Below are 14,069 nucleotides of genomic sequence, written 5' to 3'. Positions count from 1 at the left end.
CATTTTAAGCTGCAAATAGAGAGCTAAAATAGAGAGTAGATTCTCCCCCTGAAAGCAAGGTGACTAAAAAGAGCACTCTTAATATTTCTCCTAATTTCTGATTTTCTCTCTCCCTAAAGGCTTTATTATTTTTTTGTGTAAAATTTTATTGACTTCATCAATTTAACTTTATTTCACAATGTTAATTTGAAATATTTATTTTAATAGTAAAGAATATTTTGCAAAATGTATGAAACTTTCCCTAGCACCTAGTACCTAGTGCCTGGTTAAAAGTAAAAAGCTAACATTGGTTGAATGAATAAATCCAAGATTTAAATCACTTGGCTTTTTATCAAAATTAGTTTTTATTTATTTTTAAAATGTTTTTATTTTTAATTTGAGGATAATTGCATTTATTTTTTATTTCTTGATATTAAAACATGGTTTTGGTGACTGAGAATACTACAATCTTTTAAAAATGCATAATAGACTGGGAAGACCCAGAGGAATCGGATGGAGAGGGAGGTGGGAAGGGGATCGGGATGGGGAAATACATGTAAATCCATGGCTGATTCATGTCAATGTATGACAAAAACCACTACAATATTGTAAAGTAATTAGCCTCCAACTAATAAAAATAAATGGAAAAAAATAAAAATAAAAAATAAAAAACCAAAAAGTTTCATGGTCTTGGGAAATTTACATTCTGTTCACTGAGCCATTGATTCTTTACCTAAAGCAAGAGCTCTGTAATAGATCATTGTTTGTCAAATGTTTTATTGTCAGAACTCCATTTTCAAATGAAATTTTTCACAGAAAATTTCACCTCCATTGACAGGTTCCAGGCACCACAGCCAAACCCATAGAACTGCATAAACTAAAGTTTAAAAACCACTATATTATGTACAGTTACAGAGAATGGAGTTTTAAAAACACAGTAAACTGTATGATGGAATATTATTCAGCAAGAAAAAGGAACAAACTACTGATGCCTGCAAGAACATGGATGAATCTCAAAAGCATGCTAAATAAGAGAAGTCATGCACAGAAGGATATACTGTATGACTCCACTTATAGTCAATTCTAGAAAATCAAAGCTAACATATAGTGAAAAAAATCAGATGAGTGGTTGTCAGGGGTTGGGGGTGGAGGAAAGGGTGGACTACAAAAGGCCATGAGGAAATTTTGGATGTGATAAAACTGTTAGTATCTTGACAGTGGTGGTGGTTCTGGGGGTACCTGTCAAAATTTAAATTGTACACTGTAATCACATAAATTTCATTGTGCATAAATTATATCAAAATAAAACTGGTTAAAAATCACTGCATTAAATAATCTCTAAGGCCTCTGAAATTTGGATACAGTGAATGGGATCTGAAATCAGTCATATCTGGGTTTAAATACTGGCTCTATGGCCATGGGCAAATCACTGAACCTCTAAGAGTCTCAATTTCCTTATCTCTACTATGGATTGATAATAGCGATACTTCCCTGAAATGTAGTGAGAATTATATGTGATAATGGACATAGCTCAGTACCTAGTACATGGTTAGGTGCTCGATAAATGTTGGGTGCATTTATAATTTTAAAATTCCAGATACTTTTCTGGACAATATTGAAAAGTTCAGAGGTGGCATATAGATGATCTGAATTCTAATTTTTATTCTGTTACCAATTATGTATGACTTTCAGTTCAGTTCAGTCACCCAGTTATGTCCAACTCTTTGCACCCCCATGGACTATAGCACACCAGGCTTCCTTTTCCATCACCAAATCCTGCAGCTTGCTCAAACTTATGCCCATTGAGTCCATAATGCCATCCAACCATCTCATCCTCTGTCGTCCTCTTCTCCTCCTGCCTTCAATCTTTCCCAGCATCAGGGTCTTTTCCAAGGAGTCAGTTCTTCGCATCAGGTGGCCAAAGTATTGGAGCTTCAGCTTCAGCATCAGTCCTTTCAATGAATATTCAGGACTGACTTTCTTTAGGATTGACTGGTTTTATCTCCTTGCTGTCCAAGGGACTCTCAAGAGTCTTCTCCAACACCACAGTTCAAAAGTGTCAATTTATCAGCACTAAACTTTATGGTCAAAATCTCACATCCATATATGACTACTGGAAAAAACCATAACTTTGACTAGACAGACCTTGTTGGCAAAGTGAAGTCTCTGCATTTTAATGTGCTGGTTAGGTTGGTCTTTTCTTCTGAGGAGCAAGTGTCTTTTAATTTCATGACTGTAGTCACGCATGATCTGCAGTGATTTTGGAGCCCAAGAAAATAAAGTCTGTCACTGTTTCCATTGTTTCCCCATCTGTTTGCCATGAAGTGATGGGACTGGATGCCATGATCTTAGTTTTTTGAATGTTGAGTTTTAAGCCAGCTTTTTCAGTCTTCTCTTTCACTTTCATCAAGAGGCTCTTTAGTTCTTCTTCACTTTCTGCCATAAGGGTGGTGTCATCTGCATATCTGAGGTTATTGATATTTCTCCAAGCAATCTTGATTCCAGCTTGTGCTTCATCCAGTCTGGCATTTCTCATGATGTACTCTGCATATAAGTTAAAGTTAAATAAGCAAGGTGACAATATACAGCCTTGACATACTCCTTTCCCAATTTGGAACCAGTCCTTGTTTCCATGTCTGGTTCTAACTGTTGCTTCTTGACCTGCATACAGGTTTCTCAGGAGGCAAGTAAGGTGGTCTGATATTCCCATCTCTTTAAGAACTTTCCACAGTTTGTTGTAATCCATACAGTCAAAAGCTTTATTGTAGTCAATGAAGCAGAAGTAGTTTTTTTTTCCTGGAATTCTCTTGCTTTTTCTATGATCCAACAGATGTTGGCAATTTGATCTCTGGTTCCTCTGCCTTTTCTAAATCCAGCTTGAATATCTGGAAGTTCTTGGTTCATGTACTGTTGAAGCCTAGCTTGAAGAATTTTGAGTATTACTTTGCTAGCATGTGAAATGAGTGCAATTGTGCAGTAGTTTGAACATTATTTGGCATTGTCTTTCTTTGGGATTGGAATAAAAACTGACCTTTTCCAGTCCTGTGGCCACTGCTGAATTTTCCAAATTTGCTGGCATATAAAATGCAGCACCTTTGCAGCATCATCTTTTAGGATTTGAAATAGCTCAGCTGGAATTCCATCACCTCCACTAGCTTTGTTTGTAGTGATGCTTCCTAAGGCCCACTTGACTTCACACTCCAGGATGTCTGGCTCTAGGTGAGTGATCACACTATCATGGTTATCTGGGTCATTAAGATCTTTTTTGTATAGTTCTACATATTCTTGCCACCTCTTCTTAATATTTTTGCTTCTGTTAGGTCCATACCATTTCTGTCCTTTATTGTGCCCATCTTTGCATGAAATGTTCCCTTGAAATTTAGTTCACTGATTCCTAAATTGTCGATGTTCACTCTTGCCATCTCCTTTTTGACTGCTTCCAATCTACCTTGATTCATGGACCTTACATTCCAGGTTCCTATGCAATATTGTTCTTTACAGCATCAGACTTTACTTCCATCACCAGTCACATCCACAACTGGGCATTGTTTTCACTTTGGCTCAGCCTCTTCATTCTTTCTGGAGCTATTTCTCCACTCTTCTCCAGTAGCATATTGGGCACCTACTGACCTGGGGAGTTCATCTTTCAGTGTCATATCTTTTTGCCTTTTCATACTGTTCATGGGATTCTCAAGGCAAGAATACTGAAGTGGTTTGCCATTCCCTTCTCCAGTGGAACACGTTTTGTCAGAACTCTCCACCATGACCTGTCCATCTTGGGTGGCCCTACATGGCATGGCTCATAGTTTCATTGAGTTAGACAAGGCTGTGATCCAAGTGATCAGTTTGGTTAGTTTTCTGTAATTGTGGTTTTCATTCTGTCTGCCCTCTGATGGATAAGGATAAGAGGCTTGTGGAAGCTTCCTGATGGGAGGGACTGGCTGTGGGGGAATCTGGGTCTTGCTCTGATGGGCAAGGCCATGCTCAGTAAATCTTTCGTCCAATTTTCTGTTTTGTGTGAGGCTTTAGACAATTGTTAATCCTTCTCTGGGCTTCTGTTTGTCTCGTTGTTAACATGAGGGATGGATTATGGTAACTTTTGTTACCAGCTTTACAGCAATATTACAAATACAGAATGATCACTTCTCGGCCTTTTGGCTAAGATCAAGTGTAGGAATACAAAATGAGATAATATATTTGAAAGAAGTTCAGAAAAAGAAAAAAATGATACACTACATTAATGTAGGAAATGGCTATGATACAAATTTCTCATGATTCTGAGGTTAGGTGGAGAGAGAATCGTGCTTTTACAACAGGCCTTGCCTTCAGTAAAGTTGTAAAATTTCTGACATTTGTCTTCTGGCCTTTTATTACACCATTCTTCGTCCTATTTTCAATTTCACTTATGCCCCACCTCCTGCTAACAGTCATAGGAAGTTGTCTTACAGCTTAGGTCTCTTCTGTCAGTGAGGAAATGATTCTGAGAAATTTGTTTACCTGAAGTTGAGTAACTTAAAGGGTGGCTACTAATGTGTTTTATGTAAAGAAAGAGTAAAAATATTGTGAAAGTGAAAAGTGAAAGTCGTTCAGTTGTGTCTGACTCTTTGCAACCCCATAGACTATACAGTCCATGGAATTCTCCAGGCCAGAATACTGGAGTGGGTAGCCTTTCGCCTTCTCCAGTGGATCTTCCCAACCCAGGAATCGAACTGGTCTCCTGCATTGCACGCGGATTCTTTACCAACTGAGCTATGAGGGAAGCCCCCCAAAAAGTATTGTCTGTAACTGAAATTGAAGTTTCAGTAGGAATAAGATTTTGTGGTGAGCACATCCTGAGGATTCTCACATGACTGTCACCTACTGTACCAAGGGTAAAGGTGTTAATCCCTCGGTCGTATTCAATTCTCTGTGACCCCATGGACTGTAGCCCGCCAGGCTCCTGTGTCCATGGAATTCTCCAGGCAAGAATACTGGAGTGGGTTGCCATTTCTTCTCCAGGGGATCTTCCTGATCCAGAGATCAAACCTGGGTCTCCTGCATTGCAAGTGGATTCTTTACCGTCTGAGCTACCAGAGAAGGGGACAACAGAGGATGAGATGGTTGGATAGCATCACTGATTCAATGGACATTTTTGAGCAAATTCTCGGAGATGGTGAAGGACAGGGAAGCCTGGCGTGCTGTATTAATGACTGAACAACAACAACCAAAGGTAAATTTGGAACTTTTAAACAGTTTTTTTCCCAATTATTTTTTATTAGTTGGAGGCTAATTACTTTACAATATTGTAGTGGTTTACCATCATTGAAGATGTAGCTGAATGGTATTTTAGAAGTTTAGAAGCAAAGAAGACTTATGTCTTTTTTGCCATAACTTTCCTCATTGCCCCTTTAACATCCTTATTCCTCAGGCTATATATTAGGGGGTTCAGCATGGGTGTCAGAGCCCCATAAAACACTGAGATAAATTTGTCTTGATCTGAGGATGACTTGGACTGTGGTTTCATATACATGGAAATGGCTGCCCCATAGAAGATTACCACCACAGTCAAATGAGAAGCACAGGTAGAAAAGGCCTTGAGCCTACCCTGGGCTGAGCGAATCCTTAGGACAGCAGTGGCAATTCGGACATAGGAGAGGAGAACAAACCCAAAGGGTAGGAGAAGGGTAAAAATGCCTGTGATGAGGATCAGAAGCTCATTGAGGCTGGTATCAGAACAGGCCAGCTTAAGAAGGGAGAGAATCTCACAGACGAAATGGTTGATGACATTCGCCCCACAGAAGTGAAGCCTCAGGGAAAAGATGAGCATGGCAGTGAGCACAAGAGATGCCCCCCATGTGGTAGCAGCCAGCCAGACACAAGCTGAGCCATTCATGACCACGGAATAGCGCAGGGGATTGCCAACAGCAACCACACGATCATAGGCCATGACAGCCAGTAGGAGGCACTCTGCTGTACCCAAGGCCAAGGAGACACTTATTTGCGTCAAACATCGTGGGTAAGAAAGGTAAGGATGAGCAGAGAAGCAATGCACCAAAGCCTGGGGCATGGAGACTGTTCCATAGCAAAGGTCTAAGAAAGACAGGTTACTAAGGAAGAAATACATTGGAGTGTGGAGGTGAGGGTCAATGTAAATAAGAAAGATGATAAGTCCATTCCCCAATAATGTGCTGAGGTAAGTGATCAGCACCAATGTGAAAAATGTGACTCTCCACTCAGGATAGTTAGATATTCCAATAAGGAGAAACTTGAATACTGCTGTAGCATTATCCATGGCCTTCCATTCCACTTTCCACTATTCATTGAATGGGTGCCAATGCAGTTGTCTAGTTTTACCTGAAAGAATGAGAATAAACATGGAAGGATGGTATAAGAAATTTGGAAATAATTAGGGTGTACAGGATCATTCTCTTTGTCGTCTTCAAGAGATATAAGAATACAAATGAGATATCTATAATGGGAACAGAGGCAAAGCTAAAAATCTACTCCCTCCCCTGGAAAACAGCCAATTCCCATCCTTTTGAAATGGTTATATGAAAAGTTCTCCAACCCACTTTTGCCAGATGCATTTTGTTTCATTTTTTTCCAAGTAAGAAGAGAGGAAAAGGAGGGCATCTTTCTGCTTCTCTCACTTGTTCACTTTCCAAGACAAATCTGATTCATAAAAATGGTTGAACATCTGTCAGCTTGCGTTACTTACCTCCACCAAGACAGTACCTTCTGACAGTCTTAGCTAAAATATTGCCTATTCTTGTGTCTCTCACTCCTAAGTTGTTCATATCTCCATTCTTCCATTTTGCTAGTATCTACTACGGTGCTTGTCATAGAGTCCTGCCAAGTATTTCTCTGGTCTGAAGTGATATCCTGTAAATATGGTTTATCGTGGAACCCTTGAGGTCTGTGAAAACTCTCTGCTAATGTCCATGGTTGGAATTGCATTTCCAGCTCCTCTGGTGTTTTCCATGTTGTGATTGCAGGACCCCAGTTAAGAATGTCACAATCTAATATGATGTTCCTAAAAGTTTGAGTGGTAAGAAGTGACCAGCCTACCTGAAAAAGCACTTTCTTCTCACCTTTATCACTCTCTTTCCCCTCATGCTGCTTAATTTTTCTTATAGCACATTCCAATATTTGAAACTGCATTAATGATTTGATTGTTTAGTACTTAATTACTTGTCTGCCATGTGAATGTAAATTGATTGAGGACTGAACCTTGTCTTTTTTTTTTTTTAAACTGGCTTGTCCTTGGTACCTAAGACAGTGCCTGGAGCATCATAAGTACTGATAGATATGGAATGAATAGATGAATATATAAAGTCCTGGGAGGTCACACATATTATTCAGAATCAAACTATTCCTCTTGTCACTTGCACTGCCATTCTTTATTCCAAGTCATTGTCATCACTCACCTGAATTTTGCCAACAACTTCCTCACTGGTTTCCCTCTTTCTGGCTTTACCCCCATTCACTTCAAATGATTCAGCTAAATTGTAAGTTGGATCAGCTTACTCTTCCATTAAAAAATTTCTATAGCTTTTTATTTCAACCCAATTTAGCACCAATCTCCTTACTACAAGCTATCAGGTGCTACATGGTTTGCTTTCCCGTTACCTCTAGGACCCCAGTGCCTATTACTCTTTTCCTTGCTTACTTTGCTCTAGTCACACTGGCCTCCTTGTTGTTCCTTAAATACCATGGCTCATCCCTTTCTCAGAGCCTTTGATCTCTTTGATCTTGTTACTCCATATATCTGAAACCAAGGTCCTTGTATGGCTTACCTTCCCACTCCTCTCAAGTCTTTACTCACAATGCATCTTTTTGGTCAGTTTTTCTTTGGCCACCCTGTGTAAAAGCTTTACATCTCACCCCTGGCATTTTATGTCCCCCTTTTCTACATGATCATTCTCTTTAGAATTATTACTTCTAGCACATTATATATTTATCTATTAATTATGTTTTTAATTATCTCTCTCAACTAGAATATACACTCAATGAAGTTGCTGCTGCATGCCCCAAACCTAGAATAGTGCCTGATACATGGAAGGTTCTTAAGAATTATCTGCTTATAAATGCTGGAGAGGGTGTGGAGAAAAGGGAACCCTCTTACACTGTTGGTGGGAATGCAAATTAGTACAGCCACTATGGAAAACTGTGGAGATTTCTTAAAAAGCTGGAAATAGAACTGCCATATGACCCAGCAATCCCACTTATGGGCATACACACTGAGGAAACCAGATCTGAAAGAGACACGTGCACCCCAATGTTCATCGCAGCACTGTTTATAATAGCCAGGACATGGAAGCAACCTAGATGCCCATCAGCAGATGAATGGATAAGGAAGCTGTGGTACATATACACCATGGAATATTACTCAGCCATTAAAAAGAATTCATTTGAACCATTTCTAACGAGATGGATGAAACTGGAGCCCATTATACAGAGTGAAGTAAGCCAGAAAGATAAAGACCATTACAGTATACTAACACATATATATGGAATTTAGAAAGATGGTAACGATAACCCTATATGCAAAACAGAAAAAGAGACTCAGATGTATAGAACAGACTTGTGGACTCTGGGAGAAGGCGAGGGTGGGATGTTTCAAGAGAACAGCATTGAAACATGTATATTATCTAGGGTGAAACAGATCACCAGCCCAGGTTGGATGCATGAGACAAGTGCTCGGGCCTGGTGCACTGGGAAGACCCAGAGGGATCGGGTGGAGAGGGAGGTGGGAGGGGGGATCGGGATGGGGAATACATGTAAATCCATGGCTAATTCATTTCAATGTATGACAAAAACCACTGCAATGTTGTAAAGTAATTAGCCTCCAACTAATAAAAATAAATGGAAAAAAAAAGAGTTATCTGCTTAATGAATGTGTGAATGCAACTCTTTAGCTGTTCCACACTAAAAGACAGGCCCTCTTTCCACCTGCCTCTTCCCTAGACAATGCTGTTTATATGCCAAGCACCCCCTAATGTATACATGCCTTCATGACAGCAACTTTCCCTTCTCTTCATCCATTCCTTGAAGTTTCTGCTACTCACTGGCTATTTCTCTGGATAAGTTTCTTCCCTTCACTGGCTGAGATTTTTATTTGCAATCTAGTTAAACTAAGTGATCTTTAAGAGTCCTTCTAGCTCTAACTTGCTAGGATTCTCTGATTTCCCTCAATTAAGATGAAAACAAAACAAAACTTAACACTCCTCAGAATAGGAAGAATCTACTGCATTCTCCTCCACTGTTGGAGAAGCATGTGGGCTACAGAAAGGGTTTACTAAGGGATGGAATTTCTCTAACCATCTTTGAAATGGGAGACTCACTTGTCTATAGAAGCCTTTAGCAAAGAAGATTCTATAAATCTCCCACTTCTCTGTCCTGGAGTCCAAGTAACCTATCCCTGTGTCTAGTTCTATACTTGTTCAGCCTCCCAGATAGGCTAAGTACACAAGAATGGTACATTCATGGAAGTGAAAGTGCATGCCACTTGTGAAGTGGTAAACCCATGTAAGGGTTAGGGAGAATAGTAAGTTGCCTTCACAGGAGTGTGCTCATAGCTTGAGAAATTGAATGCTGATTTTGTCTTCATTTATCATGGTACTCTGAGAAAGAGGTTTCCCTTGGATTGCTTCTTCCTTCCCAAGCTAAAATTGAAATAGTCATTTCCACAGAGGGAAAATGCAGAAAGATTAGAGTCACATGACTATATGAAACAATGCCCTGAAGCCTATATTTTAAGTTAGTACACTCATACTTCCTGGAGAAGGAAATGGCAACCCACTCCAGTATTCTTGCCTGGAAAATCCCATGGACAGAGGAGCCTGGCAGGCTACAGTCCATGGGGTTGCAAAGAGTCAGACACGACTGAGCGACTCACTTTCTTTTCACTTTTTATGGAGTCTATCCCTTAGTCTTTCCTGAACCTAACTGAAAAAGCTGATGAGCCATTTGACTAAAACTTGGTGCTCAGTCTATGTGGATGTGGGAAGATCTGTTTTTAATGGTGTTAAGCTTACTGACAGAAACTGGGATCGAACCTATGAACTTGCCTTCATTAGTACTGTGTTTGGACCCATGGAACTAGAATTGATGACAACTTCCATTTCACACTCAAAGGCTTCTCAGCATCTAAATCAAGGGAAATATTTTTCACTTAGTGTGGGCCCTGCTCTCCAAAGACAGTGCTGATTGTCTTATCCTAAAATTATCATTAAAGAAGAATGTTTCCCATCTTAGTCTTGTTGCCTGCAATTATTTATATAGCCTAATTTTTCTTTCAACTAATAGCTGCCGTTTGCCTTCCTGGAGGTTGCCCACGTCTGATAAATGATTAGAGATTCAAAAAAAAAAAAGTAGGAGGGGGAATGAAAGAAATTGCAGTCTTTTTTTTCTGATATTAACTCACCATTGGAGGTTCTCCTCAAGTACTAGTAGATGGAGCAGAATGAGACTGCCAAAAATATCAATTTTCTAACAGTTGTCAGGTTTGGAACACTGACAATCTCCCTGAAAACTCTCCTGATGAGATTTCAAAAGCCTTTCCAGCTTCTCAAACTCCCAACTGCCTGGAAACCTGAAGAAAAAAAGATTTTTAAAAAAATTAGGTCAAGTTACAATTGCCAAATCTTTGATGTACAGCCCGTGTTGATGGTATTATATTATTTAATTTCTTATACAAACATTTCTTTCACTGACCTTTGACTCACATACATCGTTGTTCTATCTTTCCTAGAAAAGTTATAACATAAGGAGGATTGAGGTCTTTCAAATACTTTGCATCAAAACCCTTAGGTTGTTTCAATTTTAGAACTTCTAGATTAACACCTTTTGCCTCTTGGCAATATTTATCTATTTATTACCTCATCTTGATGAACTGGAACACAATTAAACCAAATTGTCACTTAAAAAAGACGGAAATGATAATAAACCATGCTGTGTCCAGGGCTTTAAAGTAAACTGAGTGATTTGAAGGAAGTGTCCTGGGAACACCTCACCCAGCTTCCCACTCTTCCCTACTACCTATTTTCAGTGTCAGAATGTGAAAATATACCGTCTGAAGACTCCAACGTCTTGAGCATTCTTCAGTCAGCAAAAAGATCTAATGACAGTTACTCTACCCACTAAAGCGTTTCAAAAGCATTAAACTGGAGTTGAAGCCCAAAGCCATTTGGTTACCCCTCACTTGTCCAGAAAACATAACGAACAGAACCTGCCTTACAATGAGCAGTTTGGTTTTTAGAAATTGTATCATTCTTCCCCTTCTCTTGATCTAGGTTCAGAATCCATCGCTATATGTTTACCTGGAAGCCGTCACCAGAGGTTCTATCTCTGGGAACATACTTTGCTCTGAATTAAATCTATATATCCTACTTTCTCAGCCTACTCATGATGTCTGGGGTTCGGTTCTCTTCCAGATTCAATGCCAAATGCAAGGAGAAAGTTGATGAGCTGCTCAGTAGCTTAAATAACTTGAAGTTGCAAAGTGCTACCAGACCATTTATCTCACGAGTACAGTTCAAAGTTTCTGGTCTAGAAAGAAATAATTAACTTGTGAGAGCTTCAGGGACCTCATCCCAAACAGGCAATTAAATTTTGCCAAACCAGAGCTGTTCGGAAAAGAAAAAAGTGATATTTTGTGTAGGGAAAGCAAATAGAGAAAGAGAAAGGAGACTTTTGAGACCATGAGAATTTTGTATACCACTGTTGGGCTTTGCAGAGAACTACGAAATAATTCTTTTTTATTTTGGTCAGTAGTCTCTTCACATTCTTTCTGTATTAAATTGGTGCCACGACAGAGCCTGCAGCTGGTAGAGAAATGTCTATTGGGGCAAGGCTGGGATAGACAGTGCACCACGGCAAGTGCGTGTGCTATTGATTCCCACGTTGAAATAGCCCTTAGGTTTGCCTTTCCATTCCCACTTCCACCACCCCAGCCTGCTCCAACAGCTTTCATGGGAGCTTTTTTTTCAACTGTATCAAGTCTGTATTCCTTCAGGTGACATGCAAGGTCAACTATGATAGTTCCCCATCTATCATTTAACATTCATTTGTTCAGGCATTTACACAGTACTGTATTTATTCTACAAATAATGATTACCCACCATGTGTCAGGCAATGGACTTTGCATTGAGGATGAGTGAGTGAGTGAGTGAAGTTGCTCAGTCATGTCCGACTCTTTGCGACCCCGTGGACTGTAGCCTACCAGGCTCCTCTGTCCATGGGATTTTCCAGGCAAGAGTACTGGAGTGGGTTGCCATTTCCTGGAGCAAAAAAAAAAGTCTAGACAGAGATCCCACTTTCATGGAGGGAAAACGGATATTAACTGAGCAATCAAGAATATAAATATGCACCTGTGATAAGTGTCACACAAACTACACAGTGATATTTATTATTGATTCTCACAACCACCTCTGTCTCCCACGACTTCTCAACAATTTCTCTCCAGTTGAGTCAGGATACTTTCTTCATTGCTCTATGAGGCTCACCCCTATTCTTTCTGCACCAATAATCCTGATGGTCTACCAACTTCAAGAGCAAGATACTACCTAATCCATTTTTCAACACTCAGCCTAGTTTTTTGGCTCTTTTGTCATATGTTTGTCTATGTTATTGGATTCTTCAGCTATATCATAGGTAACCTGAGGACAAAATATTGCTTTTTCACTTCTGTAACACTTTTTATGGTAGTAGCAGTAGGTAATAGGGTAGTGGGAAGCCGTCTGAGGTAGTGGTTATGACTGTGTACTCAGAGGCTTACTAACTATGTGACTTTGTTCAAGTAATTCAAATTATCTGAGCCTAATTTTCCTTTTCATAAGAAGTAAGTAACTACATGGAAAATGCTTAGAATAGTGCCTGTCACATGGAAAGTTTCAATAAATATTACCATTATTAACTCTTTCTGCTTTTCCAAATGCATTCGCATAAATTGGTTCTTTTATAAAGGAGAAAATTGTGCCCTAAAGCAATGAAGTGAATTGAGTAAAGGTCACACAATTAATTAAAGACAGAGATGGAGAGAAAACTCAGGGTTTATTACTTCCAGATCACTGACTTTTAAGAAATTATCTATATGGTATTTTACTTGATGCTTTCTTTGAGGACAAAGGTCTCAAATCTGGTACGGAACAAGATTTTATCCAGGTCCTTGGGTAACTCAGAATGCCATATTTTTACCACTTTATTAAGGCATTGATCTTTAGCTGAAACTTGTTTCTCTGTCAATTAGTAAACAGTAATATTTAGGATTCTTTACTGTCTGAGCCATGGCACTGCTAGAGGTAAAGAACCTGCCTGCCAGTGCAGGAGATGTTGAGAGACATGGGTTCAATTCCTGAGTCGGAGAGATTCCCTTGGAGTAGGAAATGGCAACTCCAATATTCTTGCCTGGAGAATCCCAGGGACAGAGGAATCTGGTGGGCTACAGTCCAAAGGGTCAAAAAAAATTGGGGGTGGGGGGGACTTAGCACAGCACAATATTGAAGATAAACAATCAGCTCTTATGAAAATACTTAACTTCAGTCAGCCTCATGACCACTGAATGCATCCCTAATGTGTCATATCTCAAACTGTTTAAAAGGGAGGGCCTAATGACAGAGTGGACACCTTACAAGCTGTCTGACATTGGGCTAGTCACTTTGACTTTCTGCAACTTATTATTATTATTTTTACCATACAGACCATTTCCAAGGCCCGTTCCAATTATGACCTTCTTGGTTAAAGAGAAACTGTTTCTATTCAAAGCATCCTTTTTTGATAGTGGGTCATAAATATCTTTCCTGTGTATGAAAGATAACTAAGGAAGTTATGTTAAGTCTTAGTATCAGTAAAAGGGTGGCAGGAAAGATCTGGTTTAAGGTAAAAAAAAGGGGGGGACATTTGTGGATTCTGTAGTTTAGTGCAGGGATGTATCCTAATAGTGAAATGAAGGCCTTAGAAGACTGAACAGCAGGAGTTACTGCGGGTGAAGGGAAAGAGGCAGGGGTTGGGGGACTAAGCTGATGGGAATATGTTTCTCTATTTTGGAAAGGTTGTGACTAGTAGAAGACCTCTTCGATAACTCTGCTTCTGATGCACTCTTTTTTTTTTCC

The 14,069-nt window shown here is 39.5% G+C and overlaps 1 protein-coding gene across 1 annotated transcript; it reads right to left on the bottom strand.

The window, feature by feature from the left end:
• Positions 1 to 5,329: 5,329 nt before the first annotated feature.
• Positions 5,330 to 6,250, bottom strand: OR13H1 (olfactory receptor family 13 subfamily H member 1). Its single transcript, XM_020913673.2, has one exon. It carries the CDS (start codon positions 6,248 to 6,250, stop codon positions 5,330 to 5,332), a length of 921 nt encoding a protein of 306 aa, XP_020769332.2.
• Between the last annotated feature and the right edge of the window lie 7,819 nt (positions 6,251 to 14,069).

Source organism: Odocoileus virginianus, unplaced genomic scaffold (assembly GCF_023699985.2).
Source record: "Odocoileus virginianus isolate 20LAN1187 ecotype Illinois unplaced genomic scaffold, Ovbor_1.2 Unplaced_Scaffold_2, whole genome shotgun sequence".
NCBI lineage: Eukaryota > Metazoa > Chordata > Mammalia > Artiodactyla > Cervidae > Odocoileus > Odocoileus virginianus.
Note: the sequence above shows the minus strand (reverse complement) of the source record. Positions and strands in the feature narration are given on the sequence as shown.

What these genes read in the sequence shown, in the direction of transcription:
- OR13H1 (XM_020913673.2), bottom strand. Translation starts at nt 6,250, where the DNA reads ATGGATAATGCTACAGCAGTATTCAAGTTTCTCCTTATTGGAATATCT.